Below are 13,544 nucleotides of genomic sequence, written 5' to 3' on the forward strand. Positions count from 1 at the left end.
CAGCAGACCTGGACGTATCATTCGCCCACGGACAACTCTCTATGGCATGTCAGAGCGAGATGTAGTCCAAACCTACTGGCTGAGCTCACGGGCAATCCTGTTCCTCTATGAAGATCTGCGCTGCTATCTTGATCCCCTGGCCAATCGCCACCATGCTGTGCCAGGGTTGACGAAACTTCTTGGTGCCTTAAATTTTTTTGATACCGGAAGTTTTCAAACCCCCGTGAGTATCATTGCGGGTATGACACAGGCCTCCTTCTCACGGCATCTGGCACAGGTCTTGAAGGCCATGATGAAGCGGATGAGGAAGTACATCGTGTATCCTACCAATCTAGTGGAGCTGCAACAGATCTGCAGTAGGTTCATGGGTATTGCAGGGATGCCGAAAGTGTTGGGTGCTATGGTCTGCACCCATATTGCGCTTACCCCCAGGTCGGAGGAAGAGAGTTCCTTCCGGAATCGCAAGCACTTCCATTCAATGAATGTTCAAGTCGTTTGCGATGCACACCTTCGGATTCTAAATGTTGTAGCGAACTATCCTGGGAACTGCCATGACGCCTACATTCTGGCACATTCATCTATGGGGACACATTTCCCAGAGGGGAAGTACGATGAAGGCTGGCTACTTGGTAAGTGACATCGGCTACGGCCTGGGATTCTATATCTGGGATGTTCGGTATACAATATGTGTGCATTTATATATGTGATGTGTTTAAGATGTTAAGCGCTGTAAAGTGGTTTTTGATGCATTCCTGATTATTCCCCCTATAGGTGGTGGCGGCTGTGGCTGTAAGCCCTGGTTGCTAACTCCACTCCAGTCTCCACGCACTGCGGCATAAAAATGCTACAATGAGGCTCATGGCAGCATCAGAAACGTTATCAAGCGGACTTTTGGAGTTCTGAAAGGACGATTCTGATGTCTGGATTACTCTGGGGAAGCCCTGCAGTATAGTGCAGAAAAGGTGGCGAACATCATTGTTTCCTGCTGCATGCTACACAACATTTGTCAGCGATTCGGTGTGCATGCAGAGGCAGCAGAAAACTTACCACCAGATCCGCCTGTGGAACCAGCAGCCGAGGCGGACAACACCACAAGGGGAGATTGATGTCCAGCGAAGGATTATCAAATCTTATTTATCATGTAAGTTCTTAACTGTTAAACATTCATTTCTCCATTCTGATGTGGCACTTTTATTGTAGTACATAGCTCTGCAAAATTCGAGATATAATAATTTTATGATAGTACAGTATGTTTATCTTGTGTTGTGTTTCTTTCAGGAGCTGTGATACATACATCAAACCATTTCCCAGCAAGCAGAGAAGTTGATTTAAAATAACAAATAACAGTGAAAAAAATAAAATTTAATTGGAATTTTCCCTTGTCTTCTCTGTGTTTTCCATTGCATCATTTATAGTTCTTGAAGTATTAAATCAATAAATTGTGTTCCCATTTAAGCCTCAATAAATTGCTTCCTTGCCTTTCATTATTGCTTCTTACATTGTTATTTCGGCATCCATGATGCTCCATTAACCAGCGGAGACGTGGAGGTTGGGAGAAGGATGCCGCGCCAGGCCTTCTTCCAGCATCCACAATTAGGCATCCCTGCGGCTCCGCGGGTCCATCGCAGACATGGACGCCGGGTGAAGGACGCCGCACCAGGCCTTCTTCCGGCGTCTACAATTAGGCGTCCCTGCGGTTCCGCAGTTCCATCACCTGTACAGACGCTGAGAGCAGGTAGTAGGACGCTTGCACGTGGAACACCACGCCCGGATGGCCATTTTGTTAATGCTTTCCAGCACACTGACTAACAATATGCCCCATGGGAGGATGCCAAACTTTACCGAGGGGGATGTCAGGCTGCTGGCATCCCTGATAATCAAAGATGACGGTCACCTGTATTTCCGTCCTGGGCGCCCACAGGACCAGGACCGGGCTGACGAGGCCTGGCGGGCGCTCAGGGCGCAATTCAACGTCCAGTCTTCATACCCGAGGGAGGTAAGTTCATAGGCCTATGTTGTAGTTGGCTAAGGTCTGGTCTATGTTGCTTGTAAGGAATGACACAGCTTATACTTCTAGCTAGCAGGAAAAAAAACAAGTTAAATTACATTTAGTATTTTGGGGTTGTTTTGTATTGCTGTGGGTGAGAAAAGAAAAACTGACACTTGACTTGTTTGGTTTGCTTTTGAGGCAAAAAACAATTCAAAGTTAAAGTTTAATATCAACTTGTGTTTCCTTTTTCTGTTTTATTCTCACCAGGTTGAGGCATTGAAAAAGCGGGCGAGGCGTATCCGGCGGGAGGAGCCCGCATACCTGCAGGCCCACCGCAGAGCGGAGGAAGGTATGTGCTGTTAGCAATTGTCATGGTTACCATGCAAGCGGCAAGGTCTTCTTTAATAATGGCTATAAGAAATGTAACATTTGTACCATTCTGGATCTTTGCATGTGCAGAGAAACAGGTAGTCACAGCCATAAGGGAACGAAAAATATCCCTGGAGAGCCTGCAGCCACCTGGGCGGCCTCATGAGGGAGAGATCTGGACCACCAGATGTACGCCCCACGGGCGCACAGACGGATTCACAAAAGGGAACAACCCCCGGCCCGTCTGCCTCTATGGGATGGGGTAGGACCCACCAGGAATCCAAAGGCAAAAACCCCCGGAAGGCTCAAAAGAAAAGCATTAAAGACAAAAAACTCAGAACTGCAGGTAGAGCACCCTATGCCATCTGCTAGAGACAGAGAAAATACTGAGGAACTGCAGGTGGCACTAGGCTTTATGTAGCAGGGTCAGGCAAGTTTTTTCTCTGTCTCCACCTGCTGGCAGTGATGAATGTTGCGTTCGTGCCTGTTCTTGCCCTCGCTCCACCTTCTCTACCTCTGATGCGACTCCCTTTGGGTCTGATGGACAGATACTGCCATGGCTTCTCCTCGCCATTCTTCCCGGAGTCCCCAGGCCGGCCTGACGCTGCGGATCCACCATGTTCCAGATGACGTAGAGCGTGCGCGCGCTCCGAAGTTTGCACCAGCAAAGGAGCGAACCTCAGGGGGTAGTGACGTCATCTACTTCCAACATAAAAAGTCTTTGCTTCAGCTTAAGAATCGAGTTAGCAAGGGGTTTGATTGCGGGGCTCATTCCGACCCGCTTCATTCCCCGCTGCTCTGCCTCTTCGAACTTACTAGGTAGGGGTACCCGCTCCGCGGGGGCCCCGCTTTCTCCTCTTGTTTTCAGATTGCTAAGGCGGGATCGGGTACTCGCTCCTCGAGGGCCTGCATCCCTGAATGCTCAGAAGACTCCCTACTGCCTGGAAGCAATCGCAGATGTGAACACTGTGAGTTTCCTTTCCAGTCGCATATAGGAACCGGTACTCGCTCCGCGAGAGCTCATGTTCCAAGAACTCTGAGACTCTCGTCTGTCTGAGATGCTATCGCAGGTATGGAGATTGTGAGTTATTACAGATTGCAGATGGGAACCAGTACTCGCTCCTCGAGGGCCTATATTCCTAAAACCTTACGAAGACTCCCTTCTATTTCAGAAGCTGTTTCCTGTACAGATAGTGTGAGTTCTTATTACAGTCTGCCTAGAAACCATTACAGAGATAATTAACTGTGAGTTTCCACCGCTCTCTGAGCTGTTCCTGGAACCAGGTACTCGCTCAGCAAGGGCCTAACTCTCTCCAGCTACTGAGCTTTATTATAATCTATTTGAGTGGATCATCTACTTCTGGTTATGTATCCAGCATACCCTGTCTGCTCACTATCCATGAGTCTTTCGCTACAGCTCAGCTAACCCAGAGATTGCAGTTCCAGGATATGTGGGACTTCAGCCCGGCCGGGCCCATCAGCTCACTACTGCCATCTCGGGTGGTTCTACTTCCTGTCTAATAAAGAACTATCTGTGTCTGTCTCCATACTCCAGCCTAGTCGGTGGTCCTTCTCTTGATATCCTCTTGAGGGTGCTATCATCTGCCATCGACCTAAGGATTCACCATTTCACATAGTTGCTCCACCCAAAGGGGGAGGGGTAACAGTCACAGATTGCTAACTCCACCCTCCTGGGGGGTGATTGATAACAATGAATGAGCCCAGGCATCTGGCCTGATCCAGGTATGAACAGGGAAAGTGCATTAAATCTGTGTTGAATGCACTGGGTATGCGCACATTTTAACTCCCACTGTATTAGCATAAGATTAGCTTACTGCATTGTTACTTACCAAAAATAAGTATGTTGTGTGTTAGGAACTGTGCACTGAATTTCCGTGTTTTCTTGCTCAGCTTTCTGCATTGGCCTGCAAGTTACCTGAGCTGCTACAGGTGGCTGCTAGAGCTCATTCATTGCTGCTGCTCCTCCCAACACATCCAGTGATCAGTAATCAGTCTTCCCATCTCACTCACAGGCCGATTCAGTAAAGTCCGCGGGAGAGCGGACAAATGTCCGCTCTCCCGGCACGCGCACCAGCAGAAACGGGGAAAAGGAGGCGCTAGGGACACTAGCGCGTCCATAGCGCCTCCTTTTAGCCCAGAGCGGCGGCTGTCAGAGGGTTTGACAGCCGACGCTCAATTTTGCCAGCATCGGTTCTCGAGCCTGCTGACAGCCATGGGCTCGGAAACCGGCACAACTGAGCGTCCGGTTTTCGGCCCGACAGCCGCAGGCTGAATTCAAAATTATTTTTTTTTTTTACTTTTTTTACTCTTCAGGACCTCCAACTTAATATCGCCATGATATTAAGTCGGAGGGTGCACAGAAAAGCAGTTTTTACTGCTTTTCTGTGCACTTTCCCGGTGCCGGAAGAAATTAGCGCCTACCTTTGGGTCTGCACTAATTTCTGAAAGTAAAATGTGCGGCTTGGCTGCACATTTTACTTTCTGTATCCTGCGCGCATACCTAATAGGGCCATCAATATGCATTTGCATGTTGAGGGCGCTATTAGGTGCCGCTGGTTGGACGCGTGTTTTCCTCCCCTTACTGAATAAGGGGTAAGGGAAAACGCGTGTCCAAGAGCAGGCTAACAGTGCGCACTGTACTGTATCGGCCTGAAAGGATGGTGATATGTCAAGAGGCTGGAAGCATTCAAAGGTGGAAGCGCAGGAGGGGGAAAATAACGAGAATGCTGTGTGCTCTGTACAAAGGGGCCTGGCTATCCATAGCCTGCATGCTGCCCATTAATTATTGCACCCTAGGACTCAAGACTGTAGCTAGCAAGAGGCATGCATGATTACATGTGTCCTCAGAAAGGAGTTCCTACATGTTTAAGAACCACCACTAGTGACTGTGAGAGGCTGAGCACAGAGCCCAGGTCCTGATTTGAATCCAAGCAGAGGTGACTTTTGCGTAGTACACCTGATCAAGTTTGAAGGCACACTGGTTTGGGAATACCGACCCAGATGACTCTATTATTTAAAGCTAATGTAACTGCGCTGTTTGTTCACTGATCTGAGGAAGACAGACTAACTCTCCTAGCCTTTTCATGGATGTATCAAATTAGTACAATAAAAAGGTATCACCTACATAACTTTTCAGGAACCGTAACTTTTTTACCTTTTCTAAACTCATGTATAACAGCTTATAATTTGTAACAGGTCTGTAGCATGTTTAGATTCTCTTGCTGTCCCTCTTGCATCAGTCCTGGTTAGAAATATAGCAGACTGCCTGGAAATCTCTTGGAAAGTGATGCAAAACGTCGGATGTTTGGGTATAAAAAAACAATAAAAATCTCCACTCGTCCCGCCGTGTACAGACAGTAAATGGTTCAGAATCTCCAAATATAAAACACATTTTCTCACTACAGGTGAAAAAGAAACAGTTATGATTTTAAAGAAGATTGATTAACTGTAACCACCTAGTATTCCTCTATCAAAAATTGAAAGAAAAAAAAAAGGATAAAGAAATCAAGTGAAAACCGAAAATACAGGCTTTTTTTTTTTTTGGCTTAAGTAGATTGTGGAAAAGGCTGATTTGAAAGAAAAAAAAAAAAGGATCACGTGAAGATGTGAGCGCTAAAGGGCGAAGACAAGAGAAGCAGAAAGTTCTGTGCAGAAGGGCGTGTGCGAGGGCCGGAAATCGGAAGCGGAAGTCTATGCTGTATGAGTTAAGCATATTTTTGGCGCTGTAAGCGGCTATTATTACTGTTGCTTTTTTAGCAGGCCGTAGAATTGATTTTTCTCCTCTCGTTCTGGCTTATAGCTGATCTTGCCGCTGCCACGATGGGTGATACCGCGTTGATATGGGCCCTGAAAAACGGAGATTTGGACGTTGTGAAGGAGTTCGTCGCTGGGGTAAGAAGCGGTGAGCAAGCAGCGGTGGTGCTGTGTTGCCAAGGTTTTTTTCGTTTTATGAGCTGGAACCTATTGGAAAGGGTCCCGTGGTGGTTTTCGGGTACTGCGGCCACTTTCCTCCCCCCAAGTTCTTAAATAAAACCTAAAGTTTCACTTTGTAATTATGCTTCAATATTTGAATGTCCTAGGCTCTTCGTGTTTGCTGTTCTCGAGCCTTAGCATGCGAGGCTTCCGCAAAATTGGTTAAAACTTCTCTATGTAAAGCATATGGGAGTCTGAGGTGGCTTTTAAATAAAGAAAAAAATATTGATTGGGTGATTGAAACCCAACCTATGTCTTTAAAAAAACAACAACAACAAAAAACCCACGGATATAGGTAACCAGTAAGGCTTGCACCACAGCTACGTTCTCATTTCTGCACTTTGGGTCAGAGACATTGCATAAGATGAGCAAGATAACTTGAGGAACAAAAGTCTAGAATTCAAGGCCAGCTTCTGGGGCCCGCGAGCCTTGCCGTTCAACAGGAGTGGCTGCAATATTGAGATGAGGCTGAATGGGTTGTTATGACCTCACAGAGGAGCTCCACAAACCACCCGAGCCCCTGCTAAAGTCAAGGCGACTAAGATAGCTTGGTTTAAAAGAGGTTAGGACAAGTTCTTGGAAGAAAAGTCCTTAACACTTGATTAGCCAGGAAGTATAGAATAGTAGGAAATAACTCTATGGGATCTGTTGTGACAGTGGCCACTGTCGGAGACAGGATGCTTGCCTTGATGGACCTTGATCTAACCCATCATGGTATTTCTTATGTTCTAAAGAACATTTTGTAAACACAGGCGATGTACACAGGAAGCAGACTGTGTCACTGAATTTCACCTGAGTAGATTGGATAGGGTCAATTTAGATTTTTATCTGTCCTCATTTAAGTGTTACTTTGAATTGCCAAAGCTGGAAGGGAAAAGAGCCAAGCATGCCATTCAACACTGTGCCAGAACTGCTGCTGATTGCTAAAGGAAGGATTTAAATTGGATTAGAGTCACCATTAGTCTATGTATTGGTGTACAAGTAGTGGTGGAGGGTTCTCCTAGGCAAGGAATATTGGGAGGAAAGATGATACTAAGAGGAGGTTGGTTGGAGGAAAAAGAGAAAGCTCTGCACTATGGCCTGGCAGAGGAGAGGAAGGGGATATTGGGCAGAGAATGGAGAGAGAGAGGCTGGTACATTTATTTATAAACACTTGATATTTTGCCTTTTCCAAACTAATCTCAAGATTTTAATTAGATTTATAAGAAATTTTAATTGCGTTTACATCAGTTTACAATAGCATAGGAACAAATGAGCAGACAATGTGGCAACAATCAGGGATCTGCTAGTGGATTAGGGAGCTAGGATAGTGAAAATGATATTTAAATAAGGCAAGCCCCTAGTTTGGAGGAAGTAATCATTAAGGGGCCAATGCACTATTTATGCATAGAAAACGGGCACTCAGTGTTGAGTGCCCATTTTCCTAATGCATGCCCAGCCATCTCTCCTGGGCATGCAAAGCAATATTTTAATGAAGGGTCATGCTAAAAAGGCAGTGCTAAGGAAAACTGTGTATCCCTAGCACCTCTTTGGTATTGGGCACCCAGGAGAGGTGGCTCTCAGTGTGGGTTGGAAAAACGGACGCTCAATACGATCATTTGTTTTTTATCTCAGTACCAGCACAATGTACACTGACAAGATACAGCCTGGACTTTGTATCTTGTGTGTTTATATTGGGTGCCCAGAATTATTATTTTTTTTTTTTAACTGAGACTGTTTGTTTATTTATTTAAAGTCTCTTCTATACCGATAGCCGTTCGCACATCGTATCGGTTCACAAAAAACAAAAACTTTTGGGCGGAGCCCTTACAAGTAACCGAAGAATACAATTAACAGGAAGAGTGGATAATACTGAAAAGGCATAACAAAATCAATAACTAAATACAACTATAATGTAAATAACAATGTACAAGAATCATCGGTCATAAAGTACTGTTTAAAAAAAAAAAAAATTCTGCTCTCTGGGGTTACTTCTACTTAGTATCTCGACGATACTAATAGGAGGCATCACAGAAAGCAGGATATTTTTTTTTCTATCAATGAGCCACTGAGCGTGGCACAACTTTACACCAGCCCTGGCTTGGCGTGAAATTTGCTCCATTGCAATGGGTGCATTGGCCGCATGGGAAATATTTTGCATCGTGGGTATTGGCTAATAGCCTCATCTACATGAAACTTACACGTGATGAGTGCTATTAGCTATGCTGCACTTTGGATGTGCTAATCCCCATATTGCATCAGGGGTTAGGAATGCACGTCCAATTGCTTTTTGAGCTGTGGGCTAGCCGCAGCACACAGTATTGCATCGGCCTCTTAGTGTGGAAGCCAGGCGGTGGATGGTTAAGTGGTCTTATGGTCGAATCTACGTAGCTAGTAATAAAAGGGAGTCTCTGTCATTGTCTGCATCATATATATTTATTTATTTATTTAACACTTTTTATATACCGGCATTCGTAGGACACATCATGTCGGTTCACAATTAACTGAGAAAGGAAATTACAATGAACAAGGATAGAGAGAGTCAATGAGCAGGGATACAACTTTGTAAAACGAACTGGATAATGATTATCCATGTTAAGTTTAGGTATGCATCAGGATGTTAAGGATGGATGTGCACTTAAGAGCTTAACATATGAACTTATTTACAATATTAAATGCAGGGGCAGGGAGAAGGGGAAGGGGGGAGCTAGGAGGGGAAAGGAGAGGAGGGGGTAGGGGTATAAGAGAACGTTAAGGCAATGGCACTTTCAAGGAAAGGCTGTTTGGAGGAAGAGAGGGGAGGGGTAGGGGAGAGGCAGCGGGGTGCTGGGGAAGGGTGGGGGGAGGGAGCAGGGGGGGAGCTGGGATGGTAAGGGAGCTAGAATGGAAGGGAGAAGGGGGGAGCTGGGAAGGTAAGGGAGCAAGGGGAGTTAGGATGGTGAGGGGGAGGTTGAGGAGAGGGTGTGTAGGCTGAGCGGGAGCTGAGTAAGTTCGAGGCATGACAATGACTAGGATTGGGAGGAGTTGGGGTATGCCTGTTTAAAGAGCCATGTCTTGATTCCTTTTTTGAAATGGCTCAGGGACGGTTCTAAGCGGAGTTTAGCAGGAAGGGAGTTCCAGAGGGTAGGACCTGCAATTGAGAAGGCTCTGTCCCGGGTAGTAGTAAGGTGCCCATGCATATTAGGATCTGAAGGGAAGGCTGGCCAAATAGCCAAGGCTTGACTTCTTTTTTTTTTCTGCAAGTAAGATAGGATGTTACAAGGCATAAGGTTAGTGGTTTCTTGTCCCATAATTTTGGAGCATAGCAGCTGATTGCAACAAGTCTGGTACAGGTTAAATTAATTTATTTATTTAGTAATTTTTATATACTGACATTAGAAAGGCACATCATGCCGGTTCACATATTAACAAAAGCGAAGAAAATACATTATAACAGGGGAAAGGGAAAGGGGATAAAGAAAATAACTAAGGCAGAGGTGAGAAAATATAGGAATGTAACATAGGTTAAAAAGGTTCAACAACAACTGATAAGCAACTAATGAATAAGGAATAAAATTGAGAGAAACCAGAAGAGAGAGAGGATAGGAAGGTCACTTAAGAGGATCAAAGTTCCCTTATTGGGATGTAGGAGAGCATCTGGTGGGGGTGGGGGTGGGACCTTTGGTGGGCCTGGGCCATTTTCACTCAATTGAAAACAAAGAGTTTGAATTGTATCTTGATTTTAACTGGGAGCCAGGACAACCAACTTAAGATTGATTTTGTATCAATTGCTTTGACCCCTACCAAACTTTTGCGACCATACTTGTAAAAGTTGGAGGCACTTTAGATTATATTGCGAGATGCCATGGAATAGGGAATTATAATAGTGGGTGAGGCTGGTGATTAACACATGCATTACAGTAGCAAGGTATTTGTCTAAATAGTTGCACAGTTGGCAAATCCATCCCAAATGCATGAAGAAGGTCTTTACCACCTCGAGATGCGGGCTTTCATTTCGAGCTTGTACTATACACTGAGTCTTCAGGTTGTAAATGAGTACCGGACAGGAAGAGCAGTGATGCCCTTTTTGGCCTAGCCAGAGGAGTTGTAATTTTGAGGGATTGAGTTTGTTGTGGTTGTTGAGCCACTGGGCTGCTTCTGTAAGACAGTAATTGAGCCTGGTTGTGGATGAGGTTTGGACCAAATACATAAAGAACTTAAAAAATATAACTTTTTCCATCGTACAACATAATAGAAAGCTCTGGTCAAAATTGTCAAAACATTACAAGGATTAACAACACAGTAATACAGACAGAATCACAATCTAGTCATTTTTAGGATTAACACTGCTTACAAATTCCAAGTAGGGGCCCCAAATTTGCTGATGCATAAAAGGTGTGTTTTTTCAGGTCATAATGAAACCTTTCAATGTCAGCAATTTCATGCCCCTGATTACGCCATTAGTCCATTGTTGGGTTTATTTTTCCAGAAAGTTGCAATGGTGAATCTAGCTGCCAAAGGTAATTGCCCCGCTAACACCCTGTATTTAACTGGCACTGAGGAGTCAACCCAGCTACCTAACAGTCCCAGCTTTGGCCCGATAAAGATTGGGAAGCCCGTAATATCAGCAGTTTCTTGGTAACTTGGGTCCAGAAGTACAAAGTACTGTGACAGTGCCACCACATATGTAGGTAAGTGTTCAGTTCCCCACGATCCCTCTAACAGGTGTTATCAGAGTTGGGAAAAATGTTGGCATTTAAATACTGGAGTTTGATATATTTTGTGCAGTATTCTTATCATTAGAGCAACCCTCCTTGCACAAATGGCGAGATGATGAGCAGTGGTCCATATAGTTTTCCAATCCCAGCTGACAAGTGTGCATAAATCCAAACCTGTTTTTGATGCAGAGTTGAATATCCTCAAAAAGATGGTGTTCAGTATTGAAGGACTGGAGGATCAGGGAAAGTACGGAGTCCTGTGGTATTCCACAGATGTCTTTTGATGAGGTTTGTATGTTGGCCCATGAGACAGCCTGTGTCCTGTTATCCAGGAAGGATTCAAACCATTTAGGTGAGTGGAGAGGAAGGTTGGGGAAAGAGGAGAGAAAATGGAGTAGCACCAATTGGCCATTTTCAATAGAAAAGATAAATAGTAGATAGCCCCAGGGATCTATAATGAGTCCATTGCTTTTCAATGTAATTATAGGTGATCTGGAAAAGGGCGTGATGAGTGAGACAACATATTTGCAGATGACACAAAACTAGTTTAAAAGTTGTCAGATCACTAGCAGATTGTGAGGAATTGCAAGAGGACCTTGTGAAACTGGGGCGCTGGTTGTCTAAACAGCCGATAAAAATTTAATGTGGGCAAATACAAAGTGATTAACATCAGGAAGAATAATACAAACTATAGGTTCATGTTACTGGGTTCCATATTAGGCATCTCCACATGAGAAAAAGATCTTGAAATCATTATAGATAACATTTTTGAAATCCTTGGCCCAGGGCATCTCAGTAGTCAGAAAAGCAAATAGAAGGTTCATTATCTTCCTGCTAGACCAGGGATGTGTGGGATGTCCCTCCCTCACAGCTTGTGGAGATAGAGAGCACATCTCTTTTAAGATATCACTTCTGGTTTATAAGGATGGTGTGATTATAGTCCTATTCAGTAGTTTGTCTCGGCATGGTTAAGCCCTTGGACTTGTGACTACCAGTCCTTTGGGGCTGCTCTCCTAGTAGCAGACTGCTCCTGGGATTAAAAAAAAAAAGGGGGGGGGGGGGGGAATGTTCTTTTAGAAGGAAAAGCCTAGTTGAGCTCCCTCTGGACCCCCTCATCGTTCCCTTCTGAGTCTGCTGTGTACCTTGTGGGGGGGGTTCCCTCTCTTCCATACCAGGAGATTGGGAACACAAGGAGGTTAGAATTGTGGGTGCTTCTCCTTTTCTTCTCTCTCCTCCTTCTCCTTTGTTCCCTCTGGGCCTCTTTCTTCTGGTTGAATGCAGCAGGGCTCTATAAAATTAAAAAAAAAACACAAAAAAAAATCCCACAAACGACAGAAAGTAGCTTCTCTTTGCTCAGTCCTCTGGTTTCTGACATCTTAAGAGCCATGGAGGATTGAGTGGTAATGTTGTTTAAAGTTTCCCTGGGCTTGGGAGGGAGAGGAATGCCATGGGCTTTGATCCCATCGTGGTGTGCAGTAGCCATGGCCGTACTGAATTGGTGCAGCAGAGTGGGGGACGTGGCTCAGCCCCAGGCAAGGACATGTTGGACTATGGGACACCTAGCCTTTAGTAACCCATTGGCACTCTCCCTTCTTGATTTTCTACTCTCACCAAGGGAGAAAGAAAACCAGAATAGGGGAGCTTAGGCAAGCAGTACTAAGGCAAAGTCAACAACCTTTCTCTCCCCACCTTTTTAAAAAAAAAAAAAAAAAAAAAAAAAAAAAGGGAGTGCGCCATGATGACAGGCCAGAGGTGTGTGGTCGTTGGCATAAAGAAAGTGTTCTTATGTTCTTAATATGTCTGGTATGTGTGATAGGGATTAGGTCAGCCTCCGCAGGGGCACTGGTATCTCCCTGCAGAGGACTTGTTGAGGGCTAAGGCTAATACCGGAGGGCTTTCGCACTCTGTGGCCTTTGGCTGCAGAAAAGTGTTAGGGATAGCAGGCAGGGTGTTGCAGATGGCTTGTGGTGTAATGGCAATTAAGAGGCTATGGGTTCAAATCTGGGGTCGGCTAAAAGGGGACTTCAAAATTCATTTTCTAGGAATTATTAGGAAAGGAATGGAGAATAAAACTGAGTATTATAACGCCTCTGTGTTGCTCCATGGTGCAACCTAATCTAGAGTATTGCGTTCAGTTCTGGTCTCCACATCTCAAAAAAGGTATAGAGATGGGTAACTAAAATGATAAAGGGGATGGAATGATTCCCCTATGAGGAAAGGTTAAAGAGTTTAGGGCACTTCAGCTTGGAGAAGAGAAGTCTGACGAGCGATATGATTAGATCGATTAAAATGAGTGGAGTGACATGAGTAAATGTTAATTTGTTGTTTTACTCTTTCCCACCCCCTCCCCAAAGTGTACAAAGACTAGGGGACACACAAAGTTACTAGATGATACATTTAGAACTAATAATTTTTTTAACTCAATTCATAATTAAGCTCTGGAATTCATTGCCAGAGAATGTGGTGAAAGCTTAGTGTGGCTGTATTTGGACAAATTCCTGGAGGAAAAGTTCAGC

General features: G+C 44.8%; 1 protein-coding gene across 2 annotated transcripts in view; it reads left to right on the plus strand.

The window, feature by feature from the left end:
- Positions 1-5,935: 5,935 nt before the first annotated feature.
- MTPN (myotrophin) overlaps positions 5,936-13,544 on the plus strand; it is a 109,704-nt gene continuing 102,095 nt past the window's right edge. Inside the window, exons 1-2 of one of the 2 annotated variants that reach the window (XM_029617239.1) lie at positions 5,936-6,077; positions 6,180-6,271. In XM_029617239.1, the coding sequence (XP_029473099.1) occupies positions 6,200-6,271 (72 nt within the window). In that variant the 5' untranslated portion in view covers positions 5,936-6,077; positions 6,180-6,199. Of the gene's footprint in view, positions 6,084-6,179; positions 6,272-13,544 lie in introns of both variants that reach the window. The other variant, XM_029617240.1, reaches the window with a different exon arrangement.

Source organism: Rhinatrema bivittatum, chromosome 9 (genome assembly GCF_901001135.1).
Source record: "Rhinatrema bivittatum chromosome 9, aRhiBiv1.1, whole genome shotgun sequence".
NCBI classification, from domain to species: domain Eukaryota; kingdom Metazoa; phylum Chordata; class Amphibia; order Gymnophiona; family Rhinatrematidae; genus Rhinatrema; species Rhinatrema bivittatum.